The 23997-nt window shown below is 47.2% G+C and overlaps 1 protein-coding gene across 1 annotated transcript in view; it reads right to left on the bottom strand.

Annotated features, from left to right (window-relative positions):
• Window positions 1-23997, bottom strand: part of PRKCH (protein kinase C eta) — a 173780-nt gene that overhangs the window by 50745 nt on the left and 99038 nt on the right. Inside the window, exon 10 of the mRNA XM_090034319.1 lies at window positions 10241-10395. Coding sequence (XP_089890445.1) covers window positions 10241-10395 — 155 coding nt within the window. The remainder of the gene's footprint in view (window positions 1-10240; window positions 10396-23997) is intronic.

The raw sequence follows: 23997 nt of genomic DNA, 5'->3' as shown, positions 1-23997 counted from the left end.
CTAAAAGTGATTTTGTTTAAAATTTCTTCTATAGGATTTCAACATAAAAGGGCACTTCTCATTAAACCAAAAAATTAAAGAAAACTTCTGTTCAACTCTACTTACAATCAAAGTAAATAATAAATCCTAATTGTGATACTGTGAATACAATGAGAATTAAACCAGAGGAAAACCACATTGGCTGCAAAGAATCAAAGAACATCTACTGTTGTGACTTATTCTAAGCAGCTTTTTTCCCCCCAATTTGGCTTCAAATGTAACTTTAAAATGACTGAATAGGCATAAAGGTAAAAATCCCATACTATGACGATGAGTCAAATACCAGAAGGAACAGTACTGAGCCAAAGGGAGAACAGCAAAGCCAATCTGCCAAATTTCATTAGAAATGAAGATAAAAATCAAACAACAGATGAATCTCCTTTTTATAGACAAGATACAGTGAAACTACGTGGAAGAACAAATATGAACTTGAAACTGGGATTATGGATGAGGAAATGTCAGTAGGTGTACCTTACTACTGTACCAAATTTCCCTGTATACCTTTGCCAGTTGCTTCAGGCTAATTGTGTCAACACCACTGATTTTACTGTTGCCATTATTATACACGCTGCACAATACTATCATATTGTAAGAACGTATTTCAGCAAAGCTGGAAGGAGCAGATGCAATACAATTTTGTTGGCACCACTTTTTAAAAACAAAGTGATACACAGCATTTATTATAATTAATGCTGATAGAGACCTTTTCCTGAGCTAAAAACAACCTGATAGAGGTTGCTGATAAAGACCTTTTCCTGAGCTAAAAACAACCTTTCTTTCTCATTTCCAATGGTTCCTGTTTCTTCACCAGCCTTACATGTCTGGCAAACTTTACCAAATGAGGCCCCAAATCCCTTAGTGGCCCCCTCTTTTAGCCTGTTGCATATGATGAGTGTGGCCCTGCTCTCCATGAAGTGGAGCTGGACCAGGTTGGTTTGCACCTCATCTGCATGTACATTTTGGGGGGATTCCAGGACTTATGACAAGAATACCGGCTTCCAGGCATGAGTGGGGGGTTAACTAGCACGTGGATTCTTTGCAGGGGCTTTCTGAAGGACATGCACATACTGAGCAGTGCTAAGCTGTGAGGTCATGATGGCGTGAAACATTGCTGACTCTGCTGAGGCCCGCCCATCGAACTGTATGAAAAACCATGAGCCTTTTGGGTTTGGGTTAATATCCTGCATAGTTTGTATTATATATAAGTAAATGCAAAAGTGTTGCTTGAAAGTGCGTCTGTGGAGCACCTGCACTAAACTTGCAGCAGTTTCCAAAAAAAAAAAAAAAAAAAAAAAAAATTAAAATGCATCAAATCTGGATGAACTAAATCTATGGGTACCCGCAGTACTTTGCCTATATGCATATTTATTTCAAGGTCAGTGTTTCTGCCCTCTAGTTCCATGTGCTCAGGAAGAGCAAAGTCTGACAGCAAGGGGGAAGGAAAGGGGCTTCAGGGGGAAGAAGTTGGCAGGCCAGAGGACAACTGAATCCCCCAGATTTATTTTCCTTGCTGTAGTGAGGAGAAGGAGGAGGGGAGAGGAGGAAGGGATGGACAAATTTAAGGTAAACCTCCAATAATTAGATTCCATACCTGGAACATTTTAGCAAATGTATAAAATTTCCATACATGGAATCCAATTGTTGTTATATTCAGGGTTGTCTTATATTTGAGTAAATGGTAATTAGCCTTGTACATCAGTAGTTCTCATCCATTTTTTAGACTCAAGGCCCCTGTAATTAGATTCAAACCACCCTCATTAGACTCAACCCCCCCTTCAGAAAATGTCAGCTCTTAGTTTTCACTTTTTTTTTGGACTATAGAAAAACAAAAGAGCAATTCTTCTGTTGCAATGAAAAAGACCAAAACAGGTCAGAGTGTTTTTGATACCATGGATTCCTATTTGAAATCTCCAGATTTATCTTTATCATGTTGGCACACCTAACAGTGCTAATGGTACCTTGGCGGAGAATCGCTGATCTAAATAAGTTAGCTGCGCAGGACAGGTGTAGCAGCCAAATAAAAGAGGAAGGAGTGTAACAGTAGCAGGGAGCTGTATTTATACAGACTAGTTGTGTTTAGTTTACGTGCTCTGGGTTAGTTTATTTTAATAATATGGTGGAACAATGGGCATTAGCAACATCTGTAATTCCCTTTGATCACTGTTTAGCTGGCACCCGCTGGCAGCTCAGGAGCCCTCACTCAGCGGCATGTGAATAAAGTTAGTGGATCTGTGTTCAATGGAGGCAGCGAGATGAGTGGGTCCATAGCACAGAGATCTGAAATGTGGATCTGAAGGCAGGATTTTCCAGTAAGAGCATACCTGACAATCAGGACTGAAATACACTGTAGAAGAAATATTTATTCTACATTTATTCTAGTATATATTATCTAACACAATCATTTAAACTGACGATTAAATAAGACACATGACTGACAGGCTGTTTTCTCTGCCTTAACAGTTTGTTCAAGTGCAGAGTATCAGCACCTCGCACAATACAGACCCTGGAGGTGACTGTAAACTAATCCAGAACTCAAATAGGAAGGGAAAAATCAGAATAAGGCCAAAACCAAAACTGAGTGGAATCACAATATACAAGCTATTATATATGGCAATGTGCCTATGACCTACTCCTTGATACACTCTCGTGCCTGAATGTCCTTTATTTAGCTAAAGCAACAGGAAGAGGATTTAACTCTGCCGTGTTAAGCTCTAGCTCAAGGGGCTACATATGCTGCTGTGCTTTATGTCATTTTATTACTTTTAGCTGCTTTGCTCCCAATAAAATCAGCTTATGTCCTGTTCATTTTACTGCCATTGTAACACAGTAGATTTGGTCCCTCTTCTACTTTGCCATGCACGTGTCAGGCTACTCTAAACACCCATGGATAAATGCTTTCCTTAAGTTGGTCTAATAAAAGATATCAGATTCACCCAAAGAACCTTGTCTTCCTAAACAGAGACATTTTCCAGAATCAGAGCCTCTAAAGATTACAACTATAGTGAACATATTAATTAGTGTCTCAGGAAGCACAAAGAAAGATCACAAAGTGTTTCAACACCGGGCTAACTGCTCCGATCCATGCTGACTGGTATTCAGATTACATGCATGCACATGTGTATTCAAGTATCATGACATACATAATATTTAATTCCTAATATGTGCTCTAGGGGAAAAATATATAGCAGGTTCCCATTGCTCCCAATAAAACGGTTCCCTGCGATATGCAAATCAATGTTTCCATATTATACGTTCTCTAGCTGGAGTATGATTTGGGATGTGTCCTACCTATATCACATTATACAAAAATGTTACCTTTTCTTGTTAGGAATGAGCAGAGCAATATCCATGGCTTGTGTACAGCATAAACCAAGCAATGCCACATGGGACTCCCTCCACTGGCTGAACAGCCGTCCCATACATACAGCAGGCTGACAGCAGCAGTATCCGCCCTGCTCTCACCTAAGTATTAGCACAAGTCTCCTTGACTTCAGTGGGGAGCAGGATCTGACTCCAGATCCCCAGTGCTTGGAAACTGAGCAGGGGGGAAATAAAACCACCATCTGCAAAAAAAGCCAGACCTCTGTGCGCTGTGGTGGGAACCGTCAATCTGGGGAGAGCTGCTCCCTGTAAAACAGCTGCCTGAAAATGGGAAAGAGAGCTGCCTTTTCTCTTGAAGCATTTCAATTTATTTTTAAAGTGTTTTTAGTTGACTGGAAACTTCTTGTCTTTTCTGGATATTATACACTTCCCTTGTAAAATCGGTCTCCTTTAAAGGCAAACCTTCCTCTAAAGGTCACTGGTGGCCAGCGTGAACAGCAGATTTATGAATCTCTTGCAAAAAACGTGTTCCTTAGAAAAGCCTTCAGTCATGAACCCTGTGGCTGCAGGCTTGTCAGGGCTCAAACTAAGGCAGGCAATGACCCTGTAAACCTGGCCCGTACTCAGACAGGAGCTCTCCATGGATGCTGAAGGTCTCGGAGGATTCAACATGGGGCCCTCTCCCCTGCAAGTAGGGAGCATCATGGTGAAAAAGGTGTTGCCTGAACACGGGGCACTTTTACACGTGTTCTGGGGCTGGGGGGTGGCACTTTAATTAGTGTGGTTCTGAGAGTCACTCTAATTAGAGCGTCATGTCTTGTATATTAGCGTCCCTGCGCTTAAAAATGGCATTGGGGCGCTTGAACTAAAACTCATTCAATGAGCTCAGAAACACTTGGATGCTTATCTTGCTGGGGTGATCTGACTCCAGCTGACTTCCTGCCTCTTGGGCAGGGGACTGGACCCGATGATCTCGCAAGGTCCCTTCCAGCCCTAATGTCTATGAAATCTATGAAATCTACTTAGATCAAGTGCCCCTGCCACCACTGGTGATGCATATGGGGTGCATGCAGGTGCACATGCGCCCCCTGCAAAAAGTGCCGCCAACGCTGCCAGCAGTGCCTGTGGATGGTCACTGCTCGCCACCCCTCGCCACTGCCAGCAGCGTCTGTGTGTGATCCAGCCTCCAAGGGCACACGGCGTTCATGCCAGCCACCGTTTTTAAGCGTGGAACGATGATACATGAGACGCAGGAGGCTGCTGGAGTGTGGCAATTGCCACAATATGGGATTAATTGATGTGCTGGAATTGATGTGTTGGAGCAGCCCCCGCACGTGTGTGTAGGCTCCCAGGATGCCTGGATCACTTTGCATTGATAAATGTGAGGCACTTTTTCACAAGAATTAGCATTTACCCCCAAAGCTGGATAATCCTACCCTCCAAAAGGGGCCACTCCCAAAGCAGTCACATTGTGCAACCTCATTCCCGGGATTCGGCTAAGGAGATGTGGAGTGTCCCTAGGGGGATGGCTTCCACCACCATTTGTCCTTACACTACTAAGAGAACTGCTGTGGGCACAGTGATGGCACTAGCTACCAGGCAAGGCTGAGCCTCGACAGGGGACAAACCGGCTGAAGCTGGGTGGCCTGGCACTGCTATTTCGGTAGTTTGGTGTTGACCCCAGGAAGGGTGAGACCCTTGTGAACACACAGGAATGAACACACTGTTCTTGTAAAAAGGGCCTTGGGGCCTTTACCGCATGTGAAGCTGCTAGTGGTTAGCACCTCTCAAAAGCACGACACCTCCGTGGCACAACTGGAGGTGCAGTCATAGCACATGTAGACACGCCTGTTCCTGCTTTTATCTTGCTCACTTGGGCACCTCTCTCAGGGAAGCTGTGGTGATAAGGCTTTTGGTACGTCTAGCCCATCAAGGGCTTGAGGCAGCTTGTGCTGAAATCTGTGCTACAGCACCCCTCGCTACTGGTTTCAGACAGCAGCCTAGTGGAGATCTAATGTCACAAATGTTATCCTACACAGGGTGCGTGAGCTGGCTTGAGTAAAGTTAGTGTACTCTTGTCTATACATGGTCCTGTTATACTCCTGCCTGCCGCACACACAGACCCTGAATGGCCCCTCCAGAGATACCTTGCAGGGGAAGAGAAGGAAGGAGGAGCCATCACCGACTCACGGACGTCTGCAAGGTGTAGGCAGGCTGAGCAGACATGCATATGCTGTGTGCTGCTCCCCTAGGATTTAGACACTCAGGGGGACAACCTCCGCTCAGAAACAGGACTGCGCGCGGCTGTCCTTGGTGTGCATGTATTCTGCCCTCAGCTTGAAGGATGCTGAAAGGGACTGGGGACAGGCAGACCCAGCAACAGGCAAACCTGCACACTCAGTGCTGCACAGCTTGCTAGGAGGTGGAGCACTGCGAAGTGGTTCATCCCACAACAGCAAATCTGTTCATTATTAAAAGATGTGCCCCCTTTTATAAAATAATAAAAAAAAAAAGCAATTAAATGTATCCTCCTTCCATCCCCCTGGAGTGATTTGCTAGGGTGCGCCTATGCAAGGGTGTGCAGGCTCCTGCACAGGGTTGCATAGCACAGACTGCTGTCTTGTTTTGTTTGCAATCTGTACAAAATGTAAAATGTGCTTTATGTCCCTCGGGGAGCTGCTGAGCTAGAAAGCACAAGCTACGGATAAGCCTCCTCAAGAAGAACATTGCACATAATCTTTACATCGAGTTATGAGCAAGCCCCTGGGAGGGGTTGATCACATCACCTTTCTTCAGCTGCAGGTTAAAACAAAAAGGTGGTGCAACGGCACGCTGGCACTGACAGCCCCATCTATGGCAACCGTTCTTGCCATTGTGCTCAGGAGGGCAAAGCAGCCTTTTATCCAGCAATGCCTTTCAAAAGATGGCTCACGGCAAGCCATGGCAAGTCTAAGATGTGCCACATAACCTGCTGTAGAAGTGGGCTGGCTTCTTTAAAACACTGTCATAAACTAACATGCTGTTTTCCCTTTGAACTGGACCCACACTATCCACCTGCAATCTCTCCAAAGGAGATGCCTGTGGAGGGCCAGTAGGGGGCACTCCTGCGTTGAGCCCCCCGCCTCACTGTGCCGGACCACCTTCCAGGCTCCGAGTGCCTCCCTGGGGGCGCCTCGCGTCTGGCTGACCCCCTTCCTGAAGCACACTCGCTAGCCTGGGGGTAACGTAGCTGCCACCACCCTGAGAGGGACTATCTCAGCCCTGTGTCCTTGGGGAAAGACAGGCCTAATAGTCCTATAGGTACTTGGCCCAGTACAAGCGCTTGGGGCACTTCCCCAAATTGGGAACCAAAAAGGAAAGTCTCCCTTAGTTTGCAGACCTAAGGAGCCTCTTAGGCATAATTTATACTCACCCCTCAATAAGTCTCCTACACCGGTCACAAAGGAGAAGTGTATTGATTACAGGGGTAGGGTGAAGATAGGGTAACAAGATAGAGCAATATCATAGAAATCCCATAGAGCAAAACAGTCTGGCTGAGGTAGCCTTTTGATCACGCATCTGCGTTACTGCCAGCTACATATCTAACCAGATCTCGAGTAGCTTACTCACAAGCATCAATCTGAGGCCGTTGGAGATTCCCTCTGGAGGCAGGCCGTTCCCAGCTCATGAGTTATGGGGGAGAGAGCCAGTTTCAGATGGTCAAGCTCCTCTCTAAGTCCAAGTCCCCCGCATGGCTGCTGCCCCCTCCTCCTGGGCAGTCTTAACTTATATAGCCCGTGACCTCGTTCACCTGGTCCAATGGAGGCCAGCACCTGCTGGCTGTCGGCCAACCAATCTGAAATACATCACTACCTAAAGAGATAAGGTAAAGGGGTGTCTCCTCTGCTGGGCCCACCCTAACCAAATTGTCACAGGGCAGAGATTCTGGGGAGAAACAAAGGAGGCTTCCTGCCACAATGCCACAGCAGGAATCCAGAACACAAATAGGAAGGGAAAAATTAGTCTGCTTCTAAGTGCTTCCGGTGATACCGTTTTGCAAAGGGCTGACACCATCTGGCTACTACTGGATAACCCCTTGGCCACAGAAACCAAATTTTGGCCACTGTGAGGTCCCTCTCCATGTGGCCTGCTTAAGGAGTCATGTGAAGCAACTTCATGGCAACCTGCCACATCCTGCAAACTTACCCTCCCCAAAGAGTAATTTAGGAGTTAAATGTCCACCTGATTTCCTCGTCTTCATTGCTTGAGCAAGCTCAGCCTGTGATTGGATGGAGGCGATGTATGTAATAGGCATGATAACACACATGCAGGGACTTCTTCCCCCTGGCTCTTGCCTTCTAGAATGTATTAGTCTATCTGGATCAAAGATAAATTCTCTTTCATGCATTGCTAAACCACCCATCACAGTGGCATCTGTGTGCCCTAGACAGGGGCAAGTTTCCAAACAATGAACTCAAACCCTACCGGATCAAATTCTGGATGCCTCCAACAGTTTTCTATCATGAATTATACAGAGTTTCTAAATATAGAGGGTTTTATTCCTCCCCTCCAAGTGGCAGGCAGGAGGACAACGCATTGCAACCAGAGGCAGAGGTGTTAATTTGTGCAGGGAAGTGTCTTGCAGCAACTGACAAAGACTCTTGGGTGCCACTATTTTTGGAACATGCCGGGTGTGTAATTATCTGGCCAGGCTTCCCCTCTGAGGGCAGCATTATTCACCAGGGAAGAACTAAAATGAAATCCAGCCATGGAGGAAGTGGATCTGCTTACAGTGCTTTAGAAACTGAGCCTGGTATTGTATTATTGCATTTATTGCAAGAATGGCCACAGTCCGTGGGGGCTGGAGAATATTAGAACTACGTTGGTTTTCAGTTCCAGACTACTGAAAAAGAAAACCCCCAAAAACTCAACAGTCTCTGCTCTGCACCAGCCTCTCTATATTTTATTGGAGGTCAAACTGTAACAAGTAAGAGAACTTACCCCTTCCCTAAGCTGATATTGTGGTTGCTCTTTTAGTAACACGTCTGCATCCAGCAGAATTTCCCATCCTTGGCCAAATACACACAAAGCTAGACTGGATTTCAAACTGGGCCACAAACTACTATCAATGAACTGAGTCAGATGTGCTAAACCAGCAAGGGGTTGGCCCATTTGGCGGGCATGCCACAAATTAAGTCTCATGCCCTCCCCAAGTGCCACTCCAATCCCCTTCCCACACCTGATCTGCTGCTCTGCTTTTTGCTCCGCGCCCTAGCTGCCATTGACCTGCCTGACTGTACCCTAATCTGCCTTGTGGCACACAGGCTGCAGGTCGGCCACCCCTGTGCTACACTGCAGGAGTCTAAACTGAAGGGGTGTTTGGGCTAGGCTACAATGCAGTGTCACCAATGGGCACTAATATTATTGAGGAAGGAGGGGTGTCTGTGGGCATGGGGGTCTGTCCATGTGGACCTGGTTGCAGGTTTTAGGTGCAAGTTTGCAACTGGATGGTAATGCAGAGTGGTTGACCCTGCACAGAATGTATCCCTACGTACACGATTCCCAACAGCGATGTCCTCCCGGGCAAAGAGCTGGCTGGAGGAGAGCGTGGACAGTATGGTTTTTTCATAATTACACTAAACACCACTGAAAGTGCTCACATTATTGATCTGACCAATTTTCCTACCCCACCAGCCTTGAAGAGCTGAGGACATCCTGAAAAGCATTGCTCTGGCTGCCCTGACACCAGTCATCCCATCCTATTCCATCCTGCCCCACTGCCTATATGTGGGAATCCTTTAAAGCATCACAGTCTTTACCAAGCCAACCCCCATGAGCCAGAACCAGTGCCCTGGTGCAGCTTGAGGATCACAGAGCAATCAGATTGGCAGCTGCATGACACTATGGCATTACATGCAGGACAGCAAATAGCCACGCTGGCTGTGGAGCCTGGACCTGGTACACTATATACCCATGGTAGGGGAAAGATAATCTGCTAGGCTGGCAGCAGGAGTCTGAAGCAGAGGCGGAAATGATGCTCAGTTTTTCCAACCGATGGAAGGTGCAAAGCAGTGAGTGACAACAGGCACACAGAGATGGCAGCTGATCACACAGTCAGACCAAAAACCAAAAACACTGCTGCGTGGATGGGCATGCGTGCATGCGTCAGAGAAACCCACAGTGACTTGTGTGTGCGGCAGAGATGGGAATCGAGGGCCCTGGAACGCAGTCCGGTACCAGCGTCACCCCACAGAGGCTGGATACACACCACGGCAGCTGGGGGTTTAAATGGCCAGACACACGCTGCCAGAGATGACAGCTCATCAAAGTTATGACCCAGCGAACGCTACATGCTTTCACCTAATCTATTCCCTCTCTGCAGTAACCTTGATTTGCACTCAGCAACAGCAGGACAGGCTGAGACCTGCTTACTAGCGACTTCTGTTTTTCAGCAGCAAACTCCCCGAAGCTATCCCGCTCCCCAGCAACAAGCACCATGACAAGTGTGAATGGCTGTGATGGCAGACTAGAGGCCAGATGCTGGGCTGGTGTAATTCGGCATTGCACCATGGATGTGAGTGGGACAATGCCAATTTATACCAGCACAGCATCTGCTCCTGGTGCCTTGAAATGAGGTTGTTTTTATATCTGCCCCTGTACGTATCACTAACTAGGCTTTTTCTGCCTGCAGGAAATACTGCAAAGGTCATTCCACTGCCTCCTGGAAGGGGTGGGCACCTTTGGCAAGTGGCAGAGAAAAAGAGTGAGAGTCATTTCACATGCTAATTTATTCCCAGTGGCCAGTGAGGAATTATTATCTGCCCAAGTGGAAAAGCTCAGTTATTGTCTGAACTGTACCCCGCTGTTTAGACCAGGAGAATGAATGAAATCCAGAGCTCACCGATAAATGATGCCTTTCTCGTGGAGGAACATGAGGGCCGAAATAATTTCTGCACCGTAGAACTGGGCACGAGCTTCATCGAAGCGACGCGACTTCTGAATATGGAACATCAAGTCCCCACCGTTCACAAACTCCATGACAAAAAACAGGCGGTCCTTTGCACACACAAACACAACAGAGATGAACAGTGTTAATCAGATCCTCCTCTCTCAGGCAGGGAGCAATTCAAATCAAAACCCTTCTTGCCCAAACAAAAACAGAAGAAATAACAAGAGACGCTTTAAAATGTGGTCTTTCCAGAGAGGTTAAATAAAAAAACCCAAAGACATTTCCCAACCCCCCGCAAAACCCCAATCCTTGTTTGGTAATTAAAGCAAACCTGGTTTGTATTTGGATTGGGAATATCAGGCCTGGGGTTACTGAAATTTAATAGAGAATTTAACAGGCAGTGAAAGGCTTTCTATAGGTGTTTTGGAGCAGTCATTAATCTGATTTTAACAGCGAATTTATATCTCTTTCATACAATTGCACAGACAGTTACAAAACTTCAGTCTAATCTCTACTAAGCGCTGCAGATTTTTGGGGGTTGAATCTTCTTAAAACGCCTGTAGCACTCTATTCATTGTCTCCCTGCTATATTCTATAGGGCTTTTACATACGGGTACGTGTATATATTATGTAGTCAGGGTTCTTTGGTGAATCTAATATATTTTATTAGACCAACTAAATAGTTGGAGAACAATTTTTAAGCAAGCTTTTGGGTTCAAAAACCCTTCGTAAGGCTCAGGAAGTTTCAGCAGTTGATGTGTGCTCTTCTACCCCTATATTATGCAGTAGCAGTAATAGCAAAAATACATGCCGCAACACTTTCAGTTCTAGGACTTCCAAAATCACCACCCAGGAAACAGACACTAGGTTTGCAAATGTAACCAGATTGCTCACTTTATCATTTCCAAACAGAGTTTGTAACAATGACAATAATGAACTCGCATCTCCTGGAACCACTCCCAGAGAATTTTTACTGCCTTACAACATGGGATCCCCGTGGTTCACCTACGCGGAAAATGGCTTCAAAACCTCAACATGGCAAGACTTTCACATATTCCTGAGTAATCTACAGACCCTCATTTGACGCAGAAACTGATGAAGAGAGCAAACAGTAAAAGCTTCTGATGTGTGAAGGGGCAATCTCTAAGAGCTTGTAGTTAATGAGCTGAGCTTCACTGAACAGCTGCTGTTCTCGGGGCTCTTTTTTCTTCCCTGCAAGGGTCCATCCATGCTCAGTAAGCTGTTGAGCCTGCAGATTCGGCAGCTGGGTCTCCAGCTAAGCAACCCAGATGCACAAATTCAGGTTGCGAACGTGCACAATTGGTGCAGGCTCAGCCCTTTTTGGACATGCTCTAGCGTACACATGAAAAACTGGCTATGAAAATAAACCAGAGGCTTGGGAAAGCTGGCTCAAAATTCACCCTGACCATTCAACTTTATTATGTGTCATTTGCTGAATTGCTTCACTTCTGCCATCTTCATCCCGAACTGCAGAGCAGAGCAGGCCGGGAAGGTGAACAAAGGACTAGCCTGAGAAAGCCTAATAACCTCCTGGTGCTTTCTGGCTTTGCTCTTCACCAAATCCTCATCCTTGTCTGTGCACGTATCACCCGGAAAAGGGGCATCCAACTTCAGAGTGGCTGGGGGCCACCCCGGGCAGGCTGCACACCCTCCGGCAGGCACAGCTCATGGGTCCCCCTGCTGCACCACCAGCCATGGTGCTGTCCCCCCAGCCCCCCGGGCTGTGCCATGCCACACAGGGGCCCTGAACCCTGGGATCCGTGTAACCCATAGCTGCTACCATTGCCATCACGGGGATTCATCAAACAGCTCCTAGAAGTGACAGAGACGAGATAGTTGTGCCCCTACAACCTGCAGCGTAAAAATACCGAGGGGAAGCATTTAGGTGTAGCATTAAGGCTGTCTGAAATCCAAGGCCTCACTGGTTTGCCCTGTCCTTAACTACAGGGACATCCACGCTGCACCCCACGCAGCAGCACGGCGTGCACATCCCCACACTAGCTTAAGTAATGGCAGCAGCACTGGGGACTCTTTTGGGTGGCTTGTCTGAGGCTGCTCCTACTATGCCTCCACTTAGATTGTTATCAGCGGGCTTTGTCACACGTTATACTTAGCATGTGTTAACAGCACTGCAAACAGCAGCACCCATGTGTGTAAGCGGTAAAACACATGCTAAGTGCCACGGCTGCATTGCTACTTAGTGTACTGTTGCAAAGTTAGTGCTTTACACGGGGGCATCTCTAGATGGTCTGTAGTAACACGTGTTCGGTTATTGTGGGGTTGCGCCACACAGATAACTGTTGCATGTCGGCCCCAACCTTAGGATCCTGGCAGAGATGGTTCAAGACTTTGGCGAAGGCTGGGACTGATACCACACAGCCAGTCCCACCTTGTCCAGATTGTAGGAAGAATTACCATGCAACCGCTCAACACACTGACTTCTGGTAATGCTTACAATGTGCTGCATAAAATATGCATCGTGTGCTGCAGGCAACAAGGCCCTAAGATGGCCTGACTAAATCTAGCTGTGATCTGTCTGCCAGGGCGGCAATCATATTGGCAAGTGCAGTCTTGTGTCTACCCAAGCTGACGTCCCTTTTCTTCCCCTTTGTCTCTCTCACTTTCGCTTTCTTTTGATCTCTGTGCACACATGCAACCAAGCTGCACTACAGCCAACCTCTCTGCCCGTGTCCTGCTTTAAAATTACATTCTTGGATACGGCCTGCAGGAAGTCCTTTACTTCACTAGCAACTTATTGGTAGGATGGTCATGTTTTCAGAAACTCAGATTGGGATGCTCCACTCCCTCCTGCTCCCACATGCTCAGCTGTCTCTGAGCTCTGGTCTGAGCTGAGAGTGCCAGACAGCAGGGGAGGTGAAGAACCAGCAACCCCCTCTTGTGCCCTCTGGACCTCTCTCATTGCATTTTCACTGAAAAAAAAGACAAATCTTATCAAACCAAGGGGGCACCCAGGATAAGTGTTTAAAATGGGACTGTCCCAGTGGAAATGAGATGTATGGAGGGCAGGGGTTCTTATCGGTGGGTCTGATGGACCACTACGCAGAAGGTGGAGCGCACACCCAGCCCCTCTGCAATCCAGCCATTACACCTTTCCTGGCTGCAACAAAAAAACCATCCAGAAAAAACCCACTTTCAGCATATGACATCAAAACAAACCATTCAACCCCATCACTGTCACCATGGGGTTCTGTATGCCTGTTTGAAGGCACTAAGGCAACTGCCTTTTCCTGAAATTCAGCTTCTAAAACAAAAATGGAAACCAATCCCTAACCATTTTAATTCATGTCTTGTGCTTCTTAAATCCCAAGCTGATCTTCTGTGGCACCCTTGTGGGACACATCTCGCATGTTTTGGGGCCTGCTAGTACAAATTTTCACACTGCCGATCCTTGCTCTCATATTGCACACTTTGACGAGGACTGAAACCACCAATGCCAAAGTCTTACACTTCAGAAGGAATAACCAAATGCACCAAAATAAAACTGGGAGTGATTGGCTAGGCTGCAATCCTGCAGAAAAGGACCTGGGCATTATAGTGCACCACAAGCTGAATATAAGCCAAAGTGTACTACTGTTGCAACAAAAGCCAACAGCATGCAGGAAGGCATTAACAGGAGTTTCACATACAAGTTGGGGGAAGTGATTCTTCCACCCGTAATTCAGCACTGATGGGATTTCATTCAAAAAGTACTCTGTCCGATTTTTGGGTGCTTCACTTCATGACAGACATGGATGGACAAACTGCAAAGACAAGAAGAGCCACATAAGTGACTCGAGGTTTTGAAAACTTGATTTACAAGAAGTTGCTTAGTCTGAAAAAGGAAAGCCTGAGAGGAGATTTGATGACAGCCTTCCAAAAGCATGATTATAAAGAGGATGGGGATCACCTGTTCTCTGGGTGCACTGGGGATTACCCATCTGAAGTCTTTCCTTCTCATTTTCTCCAGCTAATTGCCCAGTTTGCAAACATTTAGCAGCCCTTTCTGCCTCCCACGATCCCAGAGTGCTCAGCACAGACCAGAGCAGCCTTGGGCTAGTGCTGGGGAATAACTGCTGCTTCACATTGCTGTGTGCTTCTCAGAAACGTCTCCCTGACCTGTCATCTCTGTCCGACGCTGGCATTCAAAAGAAACAGAGAGGGCTGGAGTCAACAGGAAGCTGTGATGTTACTGCCTGCGCAGCAACAGTAGCCACATTGGGAAATCACATTGCCTCATTTCTGGCCCGGGATCAAGCTGAACAAAGCTTCAGAGCGAATGGTTACTGTAAATTAAAGAAGTCTTCTCGTGAAATAAAAGCAGTGAAGGGGGGTCAGAAGGGTTCGTTCGGGTGCTGGCCGGGGTCCAGGCTGTACCGCCAGAGCTTCTGAGGAAGGAGAATGGGGATGTTTGCTTTCCCCCCCCAGCGTGGTGCCTTGCTTATCTCGACTGCAGGAGCCAAGAGTGCTGCCCCCTCCTAGCACCACCGCCATCTCAGGTCATCCGGGTCGGAGCCTGAGCAAACTCCAACCTAAAACTAATGCACAGGATGAGGTTGGCCCGTTCTACAACCTCACTCCTCCGACGGTTAGAAATGCTAGTCTGATTTCTAAGCAAGTGTTATCCATGCATTGATCTGTACCATGTCTATCCTCCGTATTCCTGAGCTCTTTTCCCTCTCTGTCACTGAATATTTTCCCCACTCTAAATACATCCCCTCCTGGCCTGGGCTTGGCTAGGTGGGGAAACAAACCGAACTTATAGATGAGCCCTCTGTTCTGCCTCTTCTAGCAGCCTTTCTCAAGAGAAAATGGATTTCCAGGGGACCAGGCCAGCCGGACCAGAACAATTTGCAGTAGCTGATTAAAACGTCTGAAGTTAGGACTGGAGGAGACTCAGAAAGGAAAACGGTTGCTGATTTTTATGCACCTCTCCAGGGCACTGAAGACCCCAGGCTGGAGGGTCAAACAAACACTGGCTTCACCACCAATGCAGTTCTCAACCAGTCATGCCTTGATGCACTGGGGACTGGGACTGGAAGATGCTGAATAATGGTCAGTTAGACCAATCAGGACTCACAGTACAGATGATATCTTGTATTAGACCAACCATCTCTACTATGAGTCCTGACTGCCTTTTCCTCTAGACCAATGCAGCTACAACTTGCGTACCTGACAGTTAGATCAGTGACATTTCTTTCCCCAAATGAGTTATATGTTCAGTATTTGCACCCATAACTGACTGTGACTTTTGGACCTTCTCCCCATTACTCCCATCAAACCAGTTCTGAATCCTTAGGACCTAAGAGTTTTGAACAGTTACAGGGGGCAGGCTGCTCAAAAGGACAGGGCCGTATTTGGCAGCAGCTCACAGATCCTCAAAACAGGCTAGCAAAGACAAGAAGCCACCGAAACAATCCTAGAAAAAGTGGTTTAACAGCTGGTGTAAATCAGCAGAGTGCTGCAGTACTGACTACAGCGGAACTACACAAAAACTCAGGCCAGTTGAACATTTAGCCTCCTGCTTTCAACGTAAGATAACTATATTAATCAAAGAGGGGGGAAAAAATCACTGCCCTCCAACTCCAATCCTTACATAGGACCTGTCTATGCGCATTAGTTACAGTCCTTAAATCCAGCACAAATGATGACAACCGCTGGCTCATGACATGACACAACTGGCCGCTGCCCACAAGATTTGCAAATGAACAGGACTAGAAAAACACAGCAGGTATGTAAAAAAACCCTTATTTTTGCAGTGCTTTATGGACATTTTATCCACATGCTTCAGTGACTCTGTAAGCACATGCTGGCATCAATGGCATCTCATGCCTAGAAGAAATCAAACTTCAGTAACTGCCTCAAACAGTATTATGTTGCCCTCGGGGTACTTGGTACAGCAAAAACAGGCATGTGCTGCAAAATATCAGAACCACCAAGGGCTTTCTCCTCCCCCAATATTGTTTTGGGTTTTTTTAGGCAGATGAAAAATTCATGTTTCAGAAATAACAATATAAATGGTGTACAGCAGCTGTTCTTTCCACAACAGCCAAAATTACGCACAATGGCTGTTCTCCACGATGCAAGGACGACTTCCAGGCACTTAGACGAATCTCTCTCAGGGGGCTGGCAACAATGAATACTATTCTGAGAAATACAAGTCAGTGACCCGCTGCAAGCACATTTTAAGCACTTTCAGGAATGAATTAACAGGAGACACTGAAACAACACCAGGAACTGTGAAGTCACCAGCTACGATACCGCTGTATTGTTTTACGCTGCTTAGAGCAGGCACAATGCAAACTGCCCTAAACAATACCGATGAGGCACGGAAGCATTACTAACAGGATTGCTCGATCGGTGGAGAGAAAGAAAGGGGTTCTTACATCTCTCTATAAAGTCCCTCCAGGGTCTCCCAGAATACAAGCTTGCGTGTGTGTGTGTGTGTGTGTGTGTGTGTACACGTGTGTCTCTAGACCTGAGTTTTGCACGTGTGAATTTGTAGCCCACTAACCTACCTTTTTTTTTTAGCCGCCTCACTTAAGCTGTGGTCCTACATGCTGAAAGAAACCGGGCACATTTAGGATTCACATAATTTGCATCTGTGCACCAGTGTGGCCTTTGAAGCACCACACCCCTTTTAAATGATGCTAAGGCTCCGTGATTAACTCGCCAAACAGTCACAAACCTCTATCCAGCATGCTCACAAAGGGATGAGCTTCACGACTTGTTTGGTCACTTTTAATTTAATTAAAAGCCAGTGGGACCCAGGCACTGAGTTAAGCAATAAAATAAGGTACAACAAGAAAACGCCCTGGGGACCTCTGTCCTCCCCACACAATGCAAATAAAATCTTCCCTCTTGAGGTATCCCCCACCCTTGGCAAACCGGGAAAAATGCCTGGAAGGTTGAAAAGCTCAGGCTAAACTGGACCTTGAAGGGGAACGAGTCAAGGAACGGGACTGACTCTAGACAGGCACCAAGTCTGCCCAGGTAAGCCCGGGCCTTGTATGCCTCTGAGCTGGCTGCAGCTGCCATCGTGCAGCACAGGAAGGAAAGGCTCTTTGAAGATCATCAAGACCACACTATTAACCGTCACATCTCCAAGAGCAGCCAATGGATCTGTGGGCTTGAGAATACGTGCAACTCAAGCATTATGCCCGATTTCCAAAGATGCCATCTGAAGTGCCTGCAGGGGTTATGGATTCTCAATCCCTCTGAAACTCAACTCCAGCTCTTTCCAGGTGGAGAACCAAAAAACGAAGGCTCCTAAAGCCCTTGAGTACTCTTGGGAAAATGTTGGCTTTCCAGCTTCAAGGGCCAGGTCCATGCTGACACTTTAAGAGCTGAGAAACCAATGCAGAGTACCTCTCCGGCCCAAAAGCATTCCCTTTGCCTCAGCCTGGCTAAGCATCTGCTGGCTCGTTCTCATCAAAGTTTGCATAGTCAAGAGCAGTTGGCACTGAGCCACGCAGTCCTGTTAGGAAATGAGTTCTGCTGGAATCCTCCGTATGGCTCCACATGCCGCAGGCTTCAAAGATTTTCAGGCCAAGTACGATCTTTATAATCATTGAGCCTGGCCCTCTGACCCTACCAACTACAAAACTATGAAACTATAACACAGACCAGAGAAATGCGTTCAATTTTCCTTGTATTGAGCATGCTAATCTGTGTTTGATGAAAAGTCAGCACAGGTCTAAGGCGGCACTGGTGCTGGGGACTTATGCAATGCATAAACCAGTACTGCATTAAAAAAATTGCTGTACAAAACGGATCAGGAAAGCTGGGCCAGTCAGTCACCATGATGTTTAAAGGATGGCTGTAGTTAACAATATACTATATTTACTCAAAAACAAGAGGAGGCTCCCCCCCTGAATCAGCAGGGGCAAAAGGGCCTCTCGTCTTATGTTCACATACAAGAATTAAATACACTGAAATGTCATTAACAGGGAGCAGGGCTAGGCTGCTGGCTCCATTGCAGCCCCAAGGGTTGCGGCTCTGGCTGGGTCCAAGGAGCTGCACAGGAGCTGCAGGGAGCCCTGTGTGATGAAGCTGGGCTGGCTTGGCCCTGCCGCCACCGACCTGTCCTGAGAGCATCCCAAGGGCCTGCTGGCAACAGGGGCTGTGCGCCATGAGGGGGGTAATTGTGGAGGGGATCCCCACGCTCCCCACCACATGCACCTATCTCCCACATCCTCCCCCACACCGTCACACTCCCCACAACCCAGCCCCCCCCCCCCCCCCCCCCCCCCCCCAATATACAAGTGCAAGAGGAGAGACTTCCAGTGGCAAAAGTCAGGGGTTAGGATCTTCTGGTCACAAGGTGGTGACCAGGGGCGGGGCTGCAACCTATCTGAATAAGATATAAGCTAGTGCCCACTGCACACAGTACTGCCTGGTGCCGATTCTTTTTAGTCATGGTGAGCCACTACTCTGCATACATTTTTACTTTCTTTTCATTCTCCACAGCTGAGCCATGCCTGCTTTTCCCGCTTCCAGTGATTCCTGTTTCTTCACCAGCCTTACATATTTTACAAACATCACCAAAAAGGGCCCAAACAGCTCACTCAGAATCACTGTGTTCCCCCCCGCCCATCTTAGCCTGTCACATATGATTAGTGTGGCCCTGCCCTCCATGAGGCAAAGTTGGACCAGGCTGCCCTATGCCTCATCTGCATATACATTTTTGGAGAATCTCAGCATTCATGACAAAAATAGCCAGTTTTAGTCATGAGCAGGGATCCAGGTTTTCCGTTTCCCATGGAAAGACAGTGAAAAACATGGATGTTCCCTTTTGCCTGAAGAAAACATTGATTTCTCATTTTACCAAAGAAACCCACGGATTTTGCTCTTTTGCAAAGAGCTCTCTGCAGGGTGGCAGAACTCCAGCTTGTACAGGGGCTGGGGGAAGCAGGAAGAGGATGGTCAAGCCGGGGGTGCCATGTGCATGTATGTGCACATAGCCACTAGGTGACCTAGAGAGCAGCTCCTGCAGGTAAGTGTGGGGGAGAGAGATTGAGGCCCCCACAGGGAGGGAGCTGGGCAGGACTAGGGCTGGGACTGCTGCCCAGCCACGTGATACATGGGGCCCCTGTGAGGAGCAGGACAGGGCCACGGGCCGCTCATCAAGGGGGAAGGGGAGGGGTGGAGCCAGCTCCCCCGGGGTGTATGCACTCCCAAGGGAGTCAGGGGAAACCTGTGCCCCCCAGATCTGTGTGCGAGGCGGGGGGGGTAAGGCTGCCTGCTGCAGGCCCGCCCTGCTGCCCTCCCCTGGGGCCTCCATAGCCCATTGGGTGTGGCCTGGTGTTGCAGGGAATAGTGGGGCCGCACAGGAAAGCTTCTTGCCACTGTGAGCTCTGCACTGCCCTGGTGATGCACAGCAGCAGTGAGGGGCACAACCCTGTGTTGCCACTCCTGCTGCTGCTGCATGTGCAGGGGATGTCACCCAAGCCCACCCCCATCCAGTGCACAGATCTGGGGGGCCCAGGTCTCCCCTACCCCAGGAGTGCGTGCAGTGGCAGGGAGTTGGCGCCAGCCCCGCCCAAGACTGCTGCAGCAGCCACGCCCTCCTGCTGGGGGCAGAGGATTGTGGACCTGGGTCTCTGGCCCTGTCGCCCTGGCAGCTGGGGGCCCCCACCGGCAGGGTTGGGGGGACTAGGGGCTTTGGGTGCGGGGTCGAGGAACATGAGCAGGGCCAGGGGGCTGTGCTAAGGGGAGTGAGGGGCCTTTCATTTTAATCACAAATTTTGGGGGTTTTATCAGAGAATTTTGATTTTTTATCAAAGAATTTGCAATTCTTCATCTGGGAAAACCAGGACCCCTGGTCATAAGTGGGGGGTGGGGAGCGCTAACTAGCAAATGGATCCTTTGTGAGGGGCATCTGGAGGACACGCACATACTGAACAGTGTTGAGATGTGGGGTCATCAGGGCTTGAAATATTGCTGCCTTTGCTGAGGCCCAGCCCAACGAACTATATATATGGTAAATCAGGAGCCTTTTGGCTTTGGATTAATATCATGCCTATTTCATACTATACAGAAGCAGGTGCCATAGTGCTGCTTAAAAGTGTGTTTCTGGAGTCCCTAAGCTAAAACTTTCACCAATATCCTAAAAAGGTAAAATGCATCAATTCTGGATGAACCAAGTCTATGGGTGCTATATGCAAATTAGTACAGACATGTTTAGTTGAAGGTCAGTGGTTTCAAATTTGCTTCTCACTTCCATGTGCTTAGGGAGAGCAAGGTCTGACACTGGCAGGAGGGGGAAGAAGTTGGGGGAGACATAAGACAAGGGGGCTACCTGACCCTCCCAGATCTACTTTCTCTACTGTAGCAGTGATAGGTGGACAAATTCAAGTCAAACCTTCACTAATTAGATTCTATACCTGGAAATTATAATAAATGTATATGTTTTTCATATACAGAATTTAATAACTTTATAATCAAATAGATATGGGGTTAATGGCCAAGTGGAAGTGATCATATTTTACAAGGCTGCTGTGTAAGTCAGCACAGCCAGAAGGAAAGGATGGGATCAAACTGATGCCCCTGTTATGTAATTTGGAGGAAATTCACCTTGCTCACAGGAAATGTTTAAAGCATTCAGGGTGGCTTGAAGTCACTGAGATGGTGATGGCATTTGTGACACCATTCCCAAGGGATTCCCCTCTGCCCCTTTCAGAAAAAACCGCAAAGAACTGTCCTACTTCTTAATTCCCTTGCAATGAGTACTCTCTAAGCCTGCATCAGATTTGATAACCTGGTGAGTGGAGGGCTGACTCGAGCGCCAGAACTCCTCAACCCTGCCTTGGCTCTCACTTAGGGAGGGCCTGCTCCAGTCTGCCTAACCCCGGAGAACTGGGTGGCTGCTAGATTACCAGGGTTCACTCCTCAAGTTATTTAACCCAGAAGGAAACATAAATGAGGGTCTGCCTGTGAAAAGGAAGCCACAGCTGGATCCTATACAGAAAAACTCACATTTCACCTGAGTCCACCCTCTAATACCAATAACAAGAAACGATCAACTAAGGTGAAGATGTGAATCTACAAGACTTGCATGCTGTCATCCTGGCTTTCTGGTGTGACAGCTGAAATTATGTCTGTGTGATAAAGGTGCTTGCTGAAGGCTTTATGAAGATTAGACCAAGTGTTTTTCTATCATTTGTTTAGCTATTAAGCTATATGTTGTTGCTGAGAGCCTAATTAAAGTTTAAGATGTAGTAAGGCCTCGTATGAAGTAAGGCCTAGTAAATTTAACAAAGCCTTGAAGTAGTAAGGCCCTGTGGTGTAGTTAAAATTAACCTTATCAAAGGAAAGCAAGGCCTGTATTGCTATTGGTCAGTCTAAGGACAGTTGAAGTAAAAAGAATCTGAATGGCTGTAAGTTATCAGCACAGCTCAGAAGTTATAAATTGGCTGGCACAGCTGGAAATCTTTCAGAAGGAAAATTCAGCTGTGTGAAAGGGACTAATTAGCTGTTGACCTGGATCAGTGGGCCCATGGATCTCGAGGAGCCCAAGGACTGAATACCAGGGTCCTTCCTGGTACCTCTTGGACAGTGCTGATCGGGGACGCCTGACTTTGCTAAGCTTTGCGGAAAGAGAAACTTGTCATACATCAGGCATCAGAGGGGACTGCTGACAAGTTGCCGACGTGAGTTATTATTGTCTCTCGTTATCCGTCTTCATATACTAAGCGTAGTTGTATTTTGTTAAATCAATAAACCTTTCTTACCTTTCTACCCTCAACCATACTCTCAATCCCAAACACACCGCAGGCAGCTGGGCCATTTGGTTCAAAAATGTGGACGTCACATATGCTAGGCACATTAGGGGACTGAACAGCTTCCTCATGAGATGCCTGCACAAGATCCTCAAAATAAAGTGGGAAGACAAAATGCCAAAGACAGAGGTGCTAGAGCATGCAGGACTGACACACTCAGAGACTGCAGATCAAGAAGAGGAGGTTGTGATGGCTCAGTCTTGTCAGGAGAATAGGAGACAGTATTCCCAAGAATATTTTGTACAGTGAGATTCAAGAGAGCTCGAGAAAGTGGGGTCGCCCTTTACAGCAGTACCATGATGTGTGCAAAAATGCTTTGAGGTCATTCCACATGAATGTAGAAAGCTGGGAGGAGCATGCAGGATTCCATCCAATCTGGAGGGAGCATCTGGCGCAGGGTGGAGCTCAACATGAAGCAGCTTTGATCTAGAGGATGGAAGCAACGCGAGAAAGAAGGAAGCAGCGAGCTATAAACTTGGACTCCAACTCAAACAGCACGTGGATTTGTGAAACTTGTAACAAGCTGTGTCATTCTCCAACTGGGCTTGTCAGCCACAAGTGGATTCATCAGGCACCCGACTAGACTTCTTATGCCTACATCATCATCCAGAGGATCAACAGATATCTGAAAAAACCCTCAACCCTCTAATACACTGGAGACCAACCTTTTTGGCAGGCATACTACAAATTAGCCCTGCATTCTCCCCAACTGCCACACTGATCCTCTTCCCCTGCCCAATTGGTTGCTCTGCTTTTGGCTCCCTTCCCTGTGCTTCCTGCTTGATCTTCTGCTTTATTTTCTGCTTCCTGCCTGATGCTCCTTGTCCAATCTGCTGCTGTTTTCTGCTCCCTGCTTCATCTGCCACTGTGCTGCCTGCCCCCTCCCTGGTGTGCCACGTGCCGCACTGGGGTTAACCGTGTCCCTTGTGGCACACAGGCTGCAGATTGGCAACACTTGCTTTAATACATTTAGTAAGTCACACAGGTTGAGTACAGTCCTATCTGCTTAAACACATGGGAGACTGTAACATGGCAGTCATGTTAACTTGGACAAACCATTTCAAATACTATGGGAGCCAGCAAAGGCAGAGGTAAATTTCCCACTCTGTTTAGTCATTTTAGTGGTACGACTAAATTGGTATCTTTGAAGGGGACAGAAGTCTATCCCCTGGCTTTTCAAAATGGCACCAATTCTGTGATTAGCATTTCTGGAATTCCTGAATTCCCTTGGCTCCAACATTATGTGCTGCCATGATTTGAGAAGGGTGCACGTAAAAGAAAGCCAAGCTCTGTTGCCAAGATCTCGCATCTCGTTATTTATGGAACGGCAGGTGCAAGGTTCTTTGTTTCAGCAGCACAGGCCACAGATTCAGAGAACATCAATCCATGGGTAACCAGATTCGCAGGCCTGCTAATGAGGACAGTGCCTGAAATAAACTTCTCTTAAGGACAGTCCAGCAAAGCCATCCTGTGGTCATTTGGGGGCAGGCATGAAGGCAGTGGAAGCAAAACCTAGCAGGGGTTAAGTGCTCCATTTAAGGCTATGTATTTGGTAGCCATGTTGGTATGAGACAAAAAGAAATGCAAAAATCTAAAACTCTTGGTTTAGAGATGATACGTTTTATTACACCAACTGAGAAATTGCAAAAAACATATCTATTTCTGCAAGCTTTCAGGCTCACGTGCCCTTTACCAGGCTCAGGAAAAGTTAAAATTTATTTTCTACTTATGGGGACTTTTTACCATCTTTAACTTTCCCTGAGCCTGATGAATGGTGTGTGAGCCCAAATATCTTTTTCTATAAGTTTTTGGACTCACATGCCATTCATCAGGCTCAGGGAAAGAAAAAGATGATTTTTTTTTGCAATTTTTCCACTGGTCTAATAAAAGGTATCATCTCTGAACCAAGAG

The sequence above is a fragment of the Crocodylus siamensis genome, chromosome 2 (assembly GCF_052110815.1).
Source record: "Crocodylus siamensis isolate JL-2025a chromosome 2, ASM5211081v1, whole genome shotgun sequence".
Classification (NCBI taxonomy): domain Eukaryota; kingdom Metazoa; phylum Chordata; order Crocodylia; family Crocodylidae; genus Crocodylus; species Crocodylus siamensis.
This window is presented reverse-complemented; position numbering and strand designations above follow the sequence as displayed.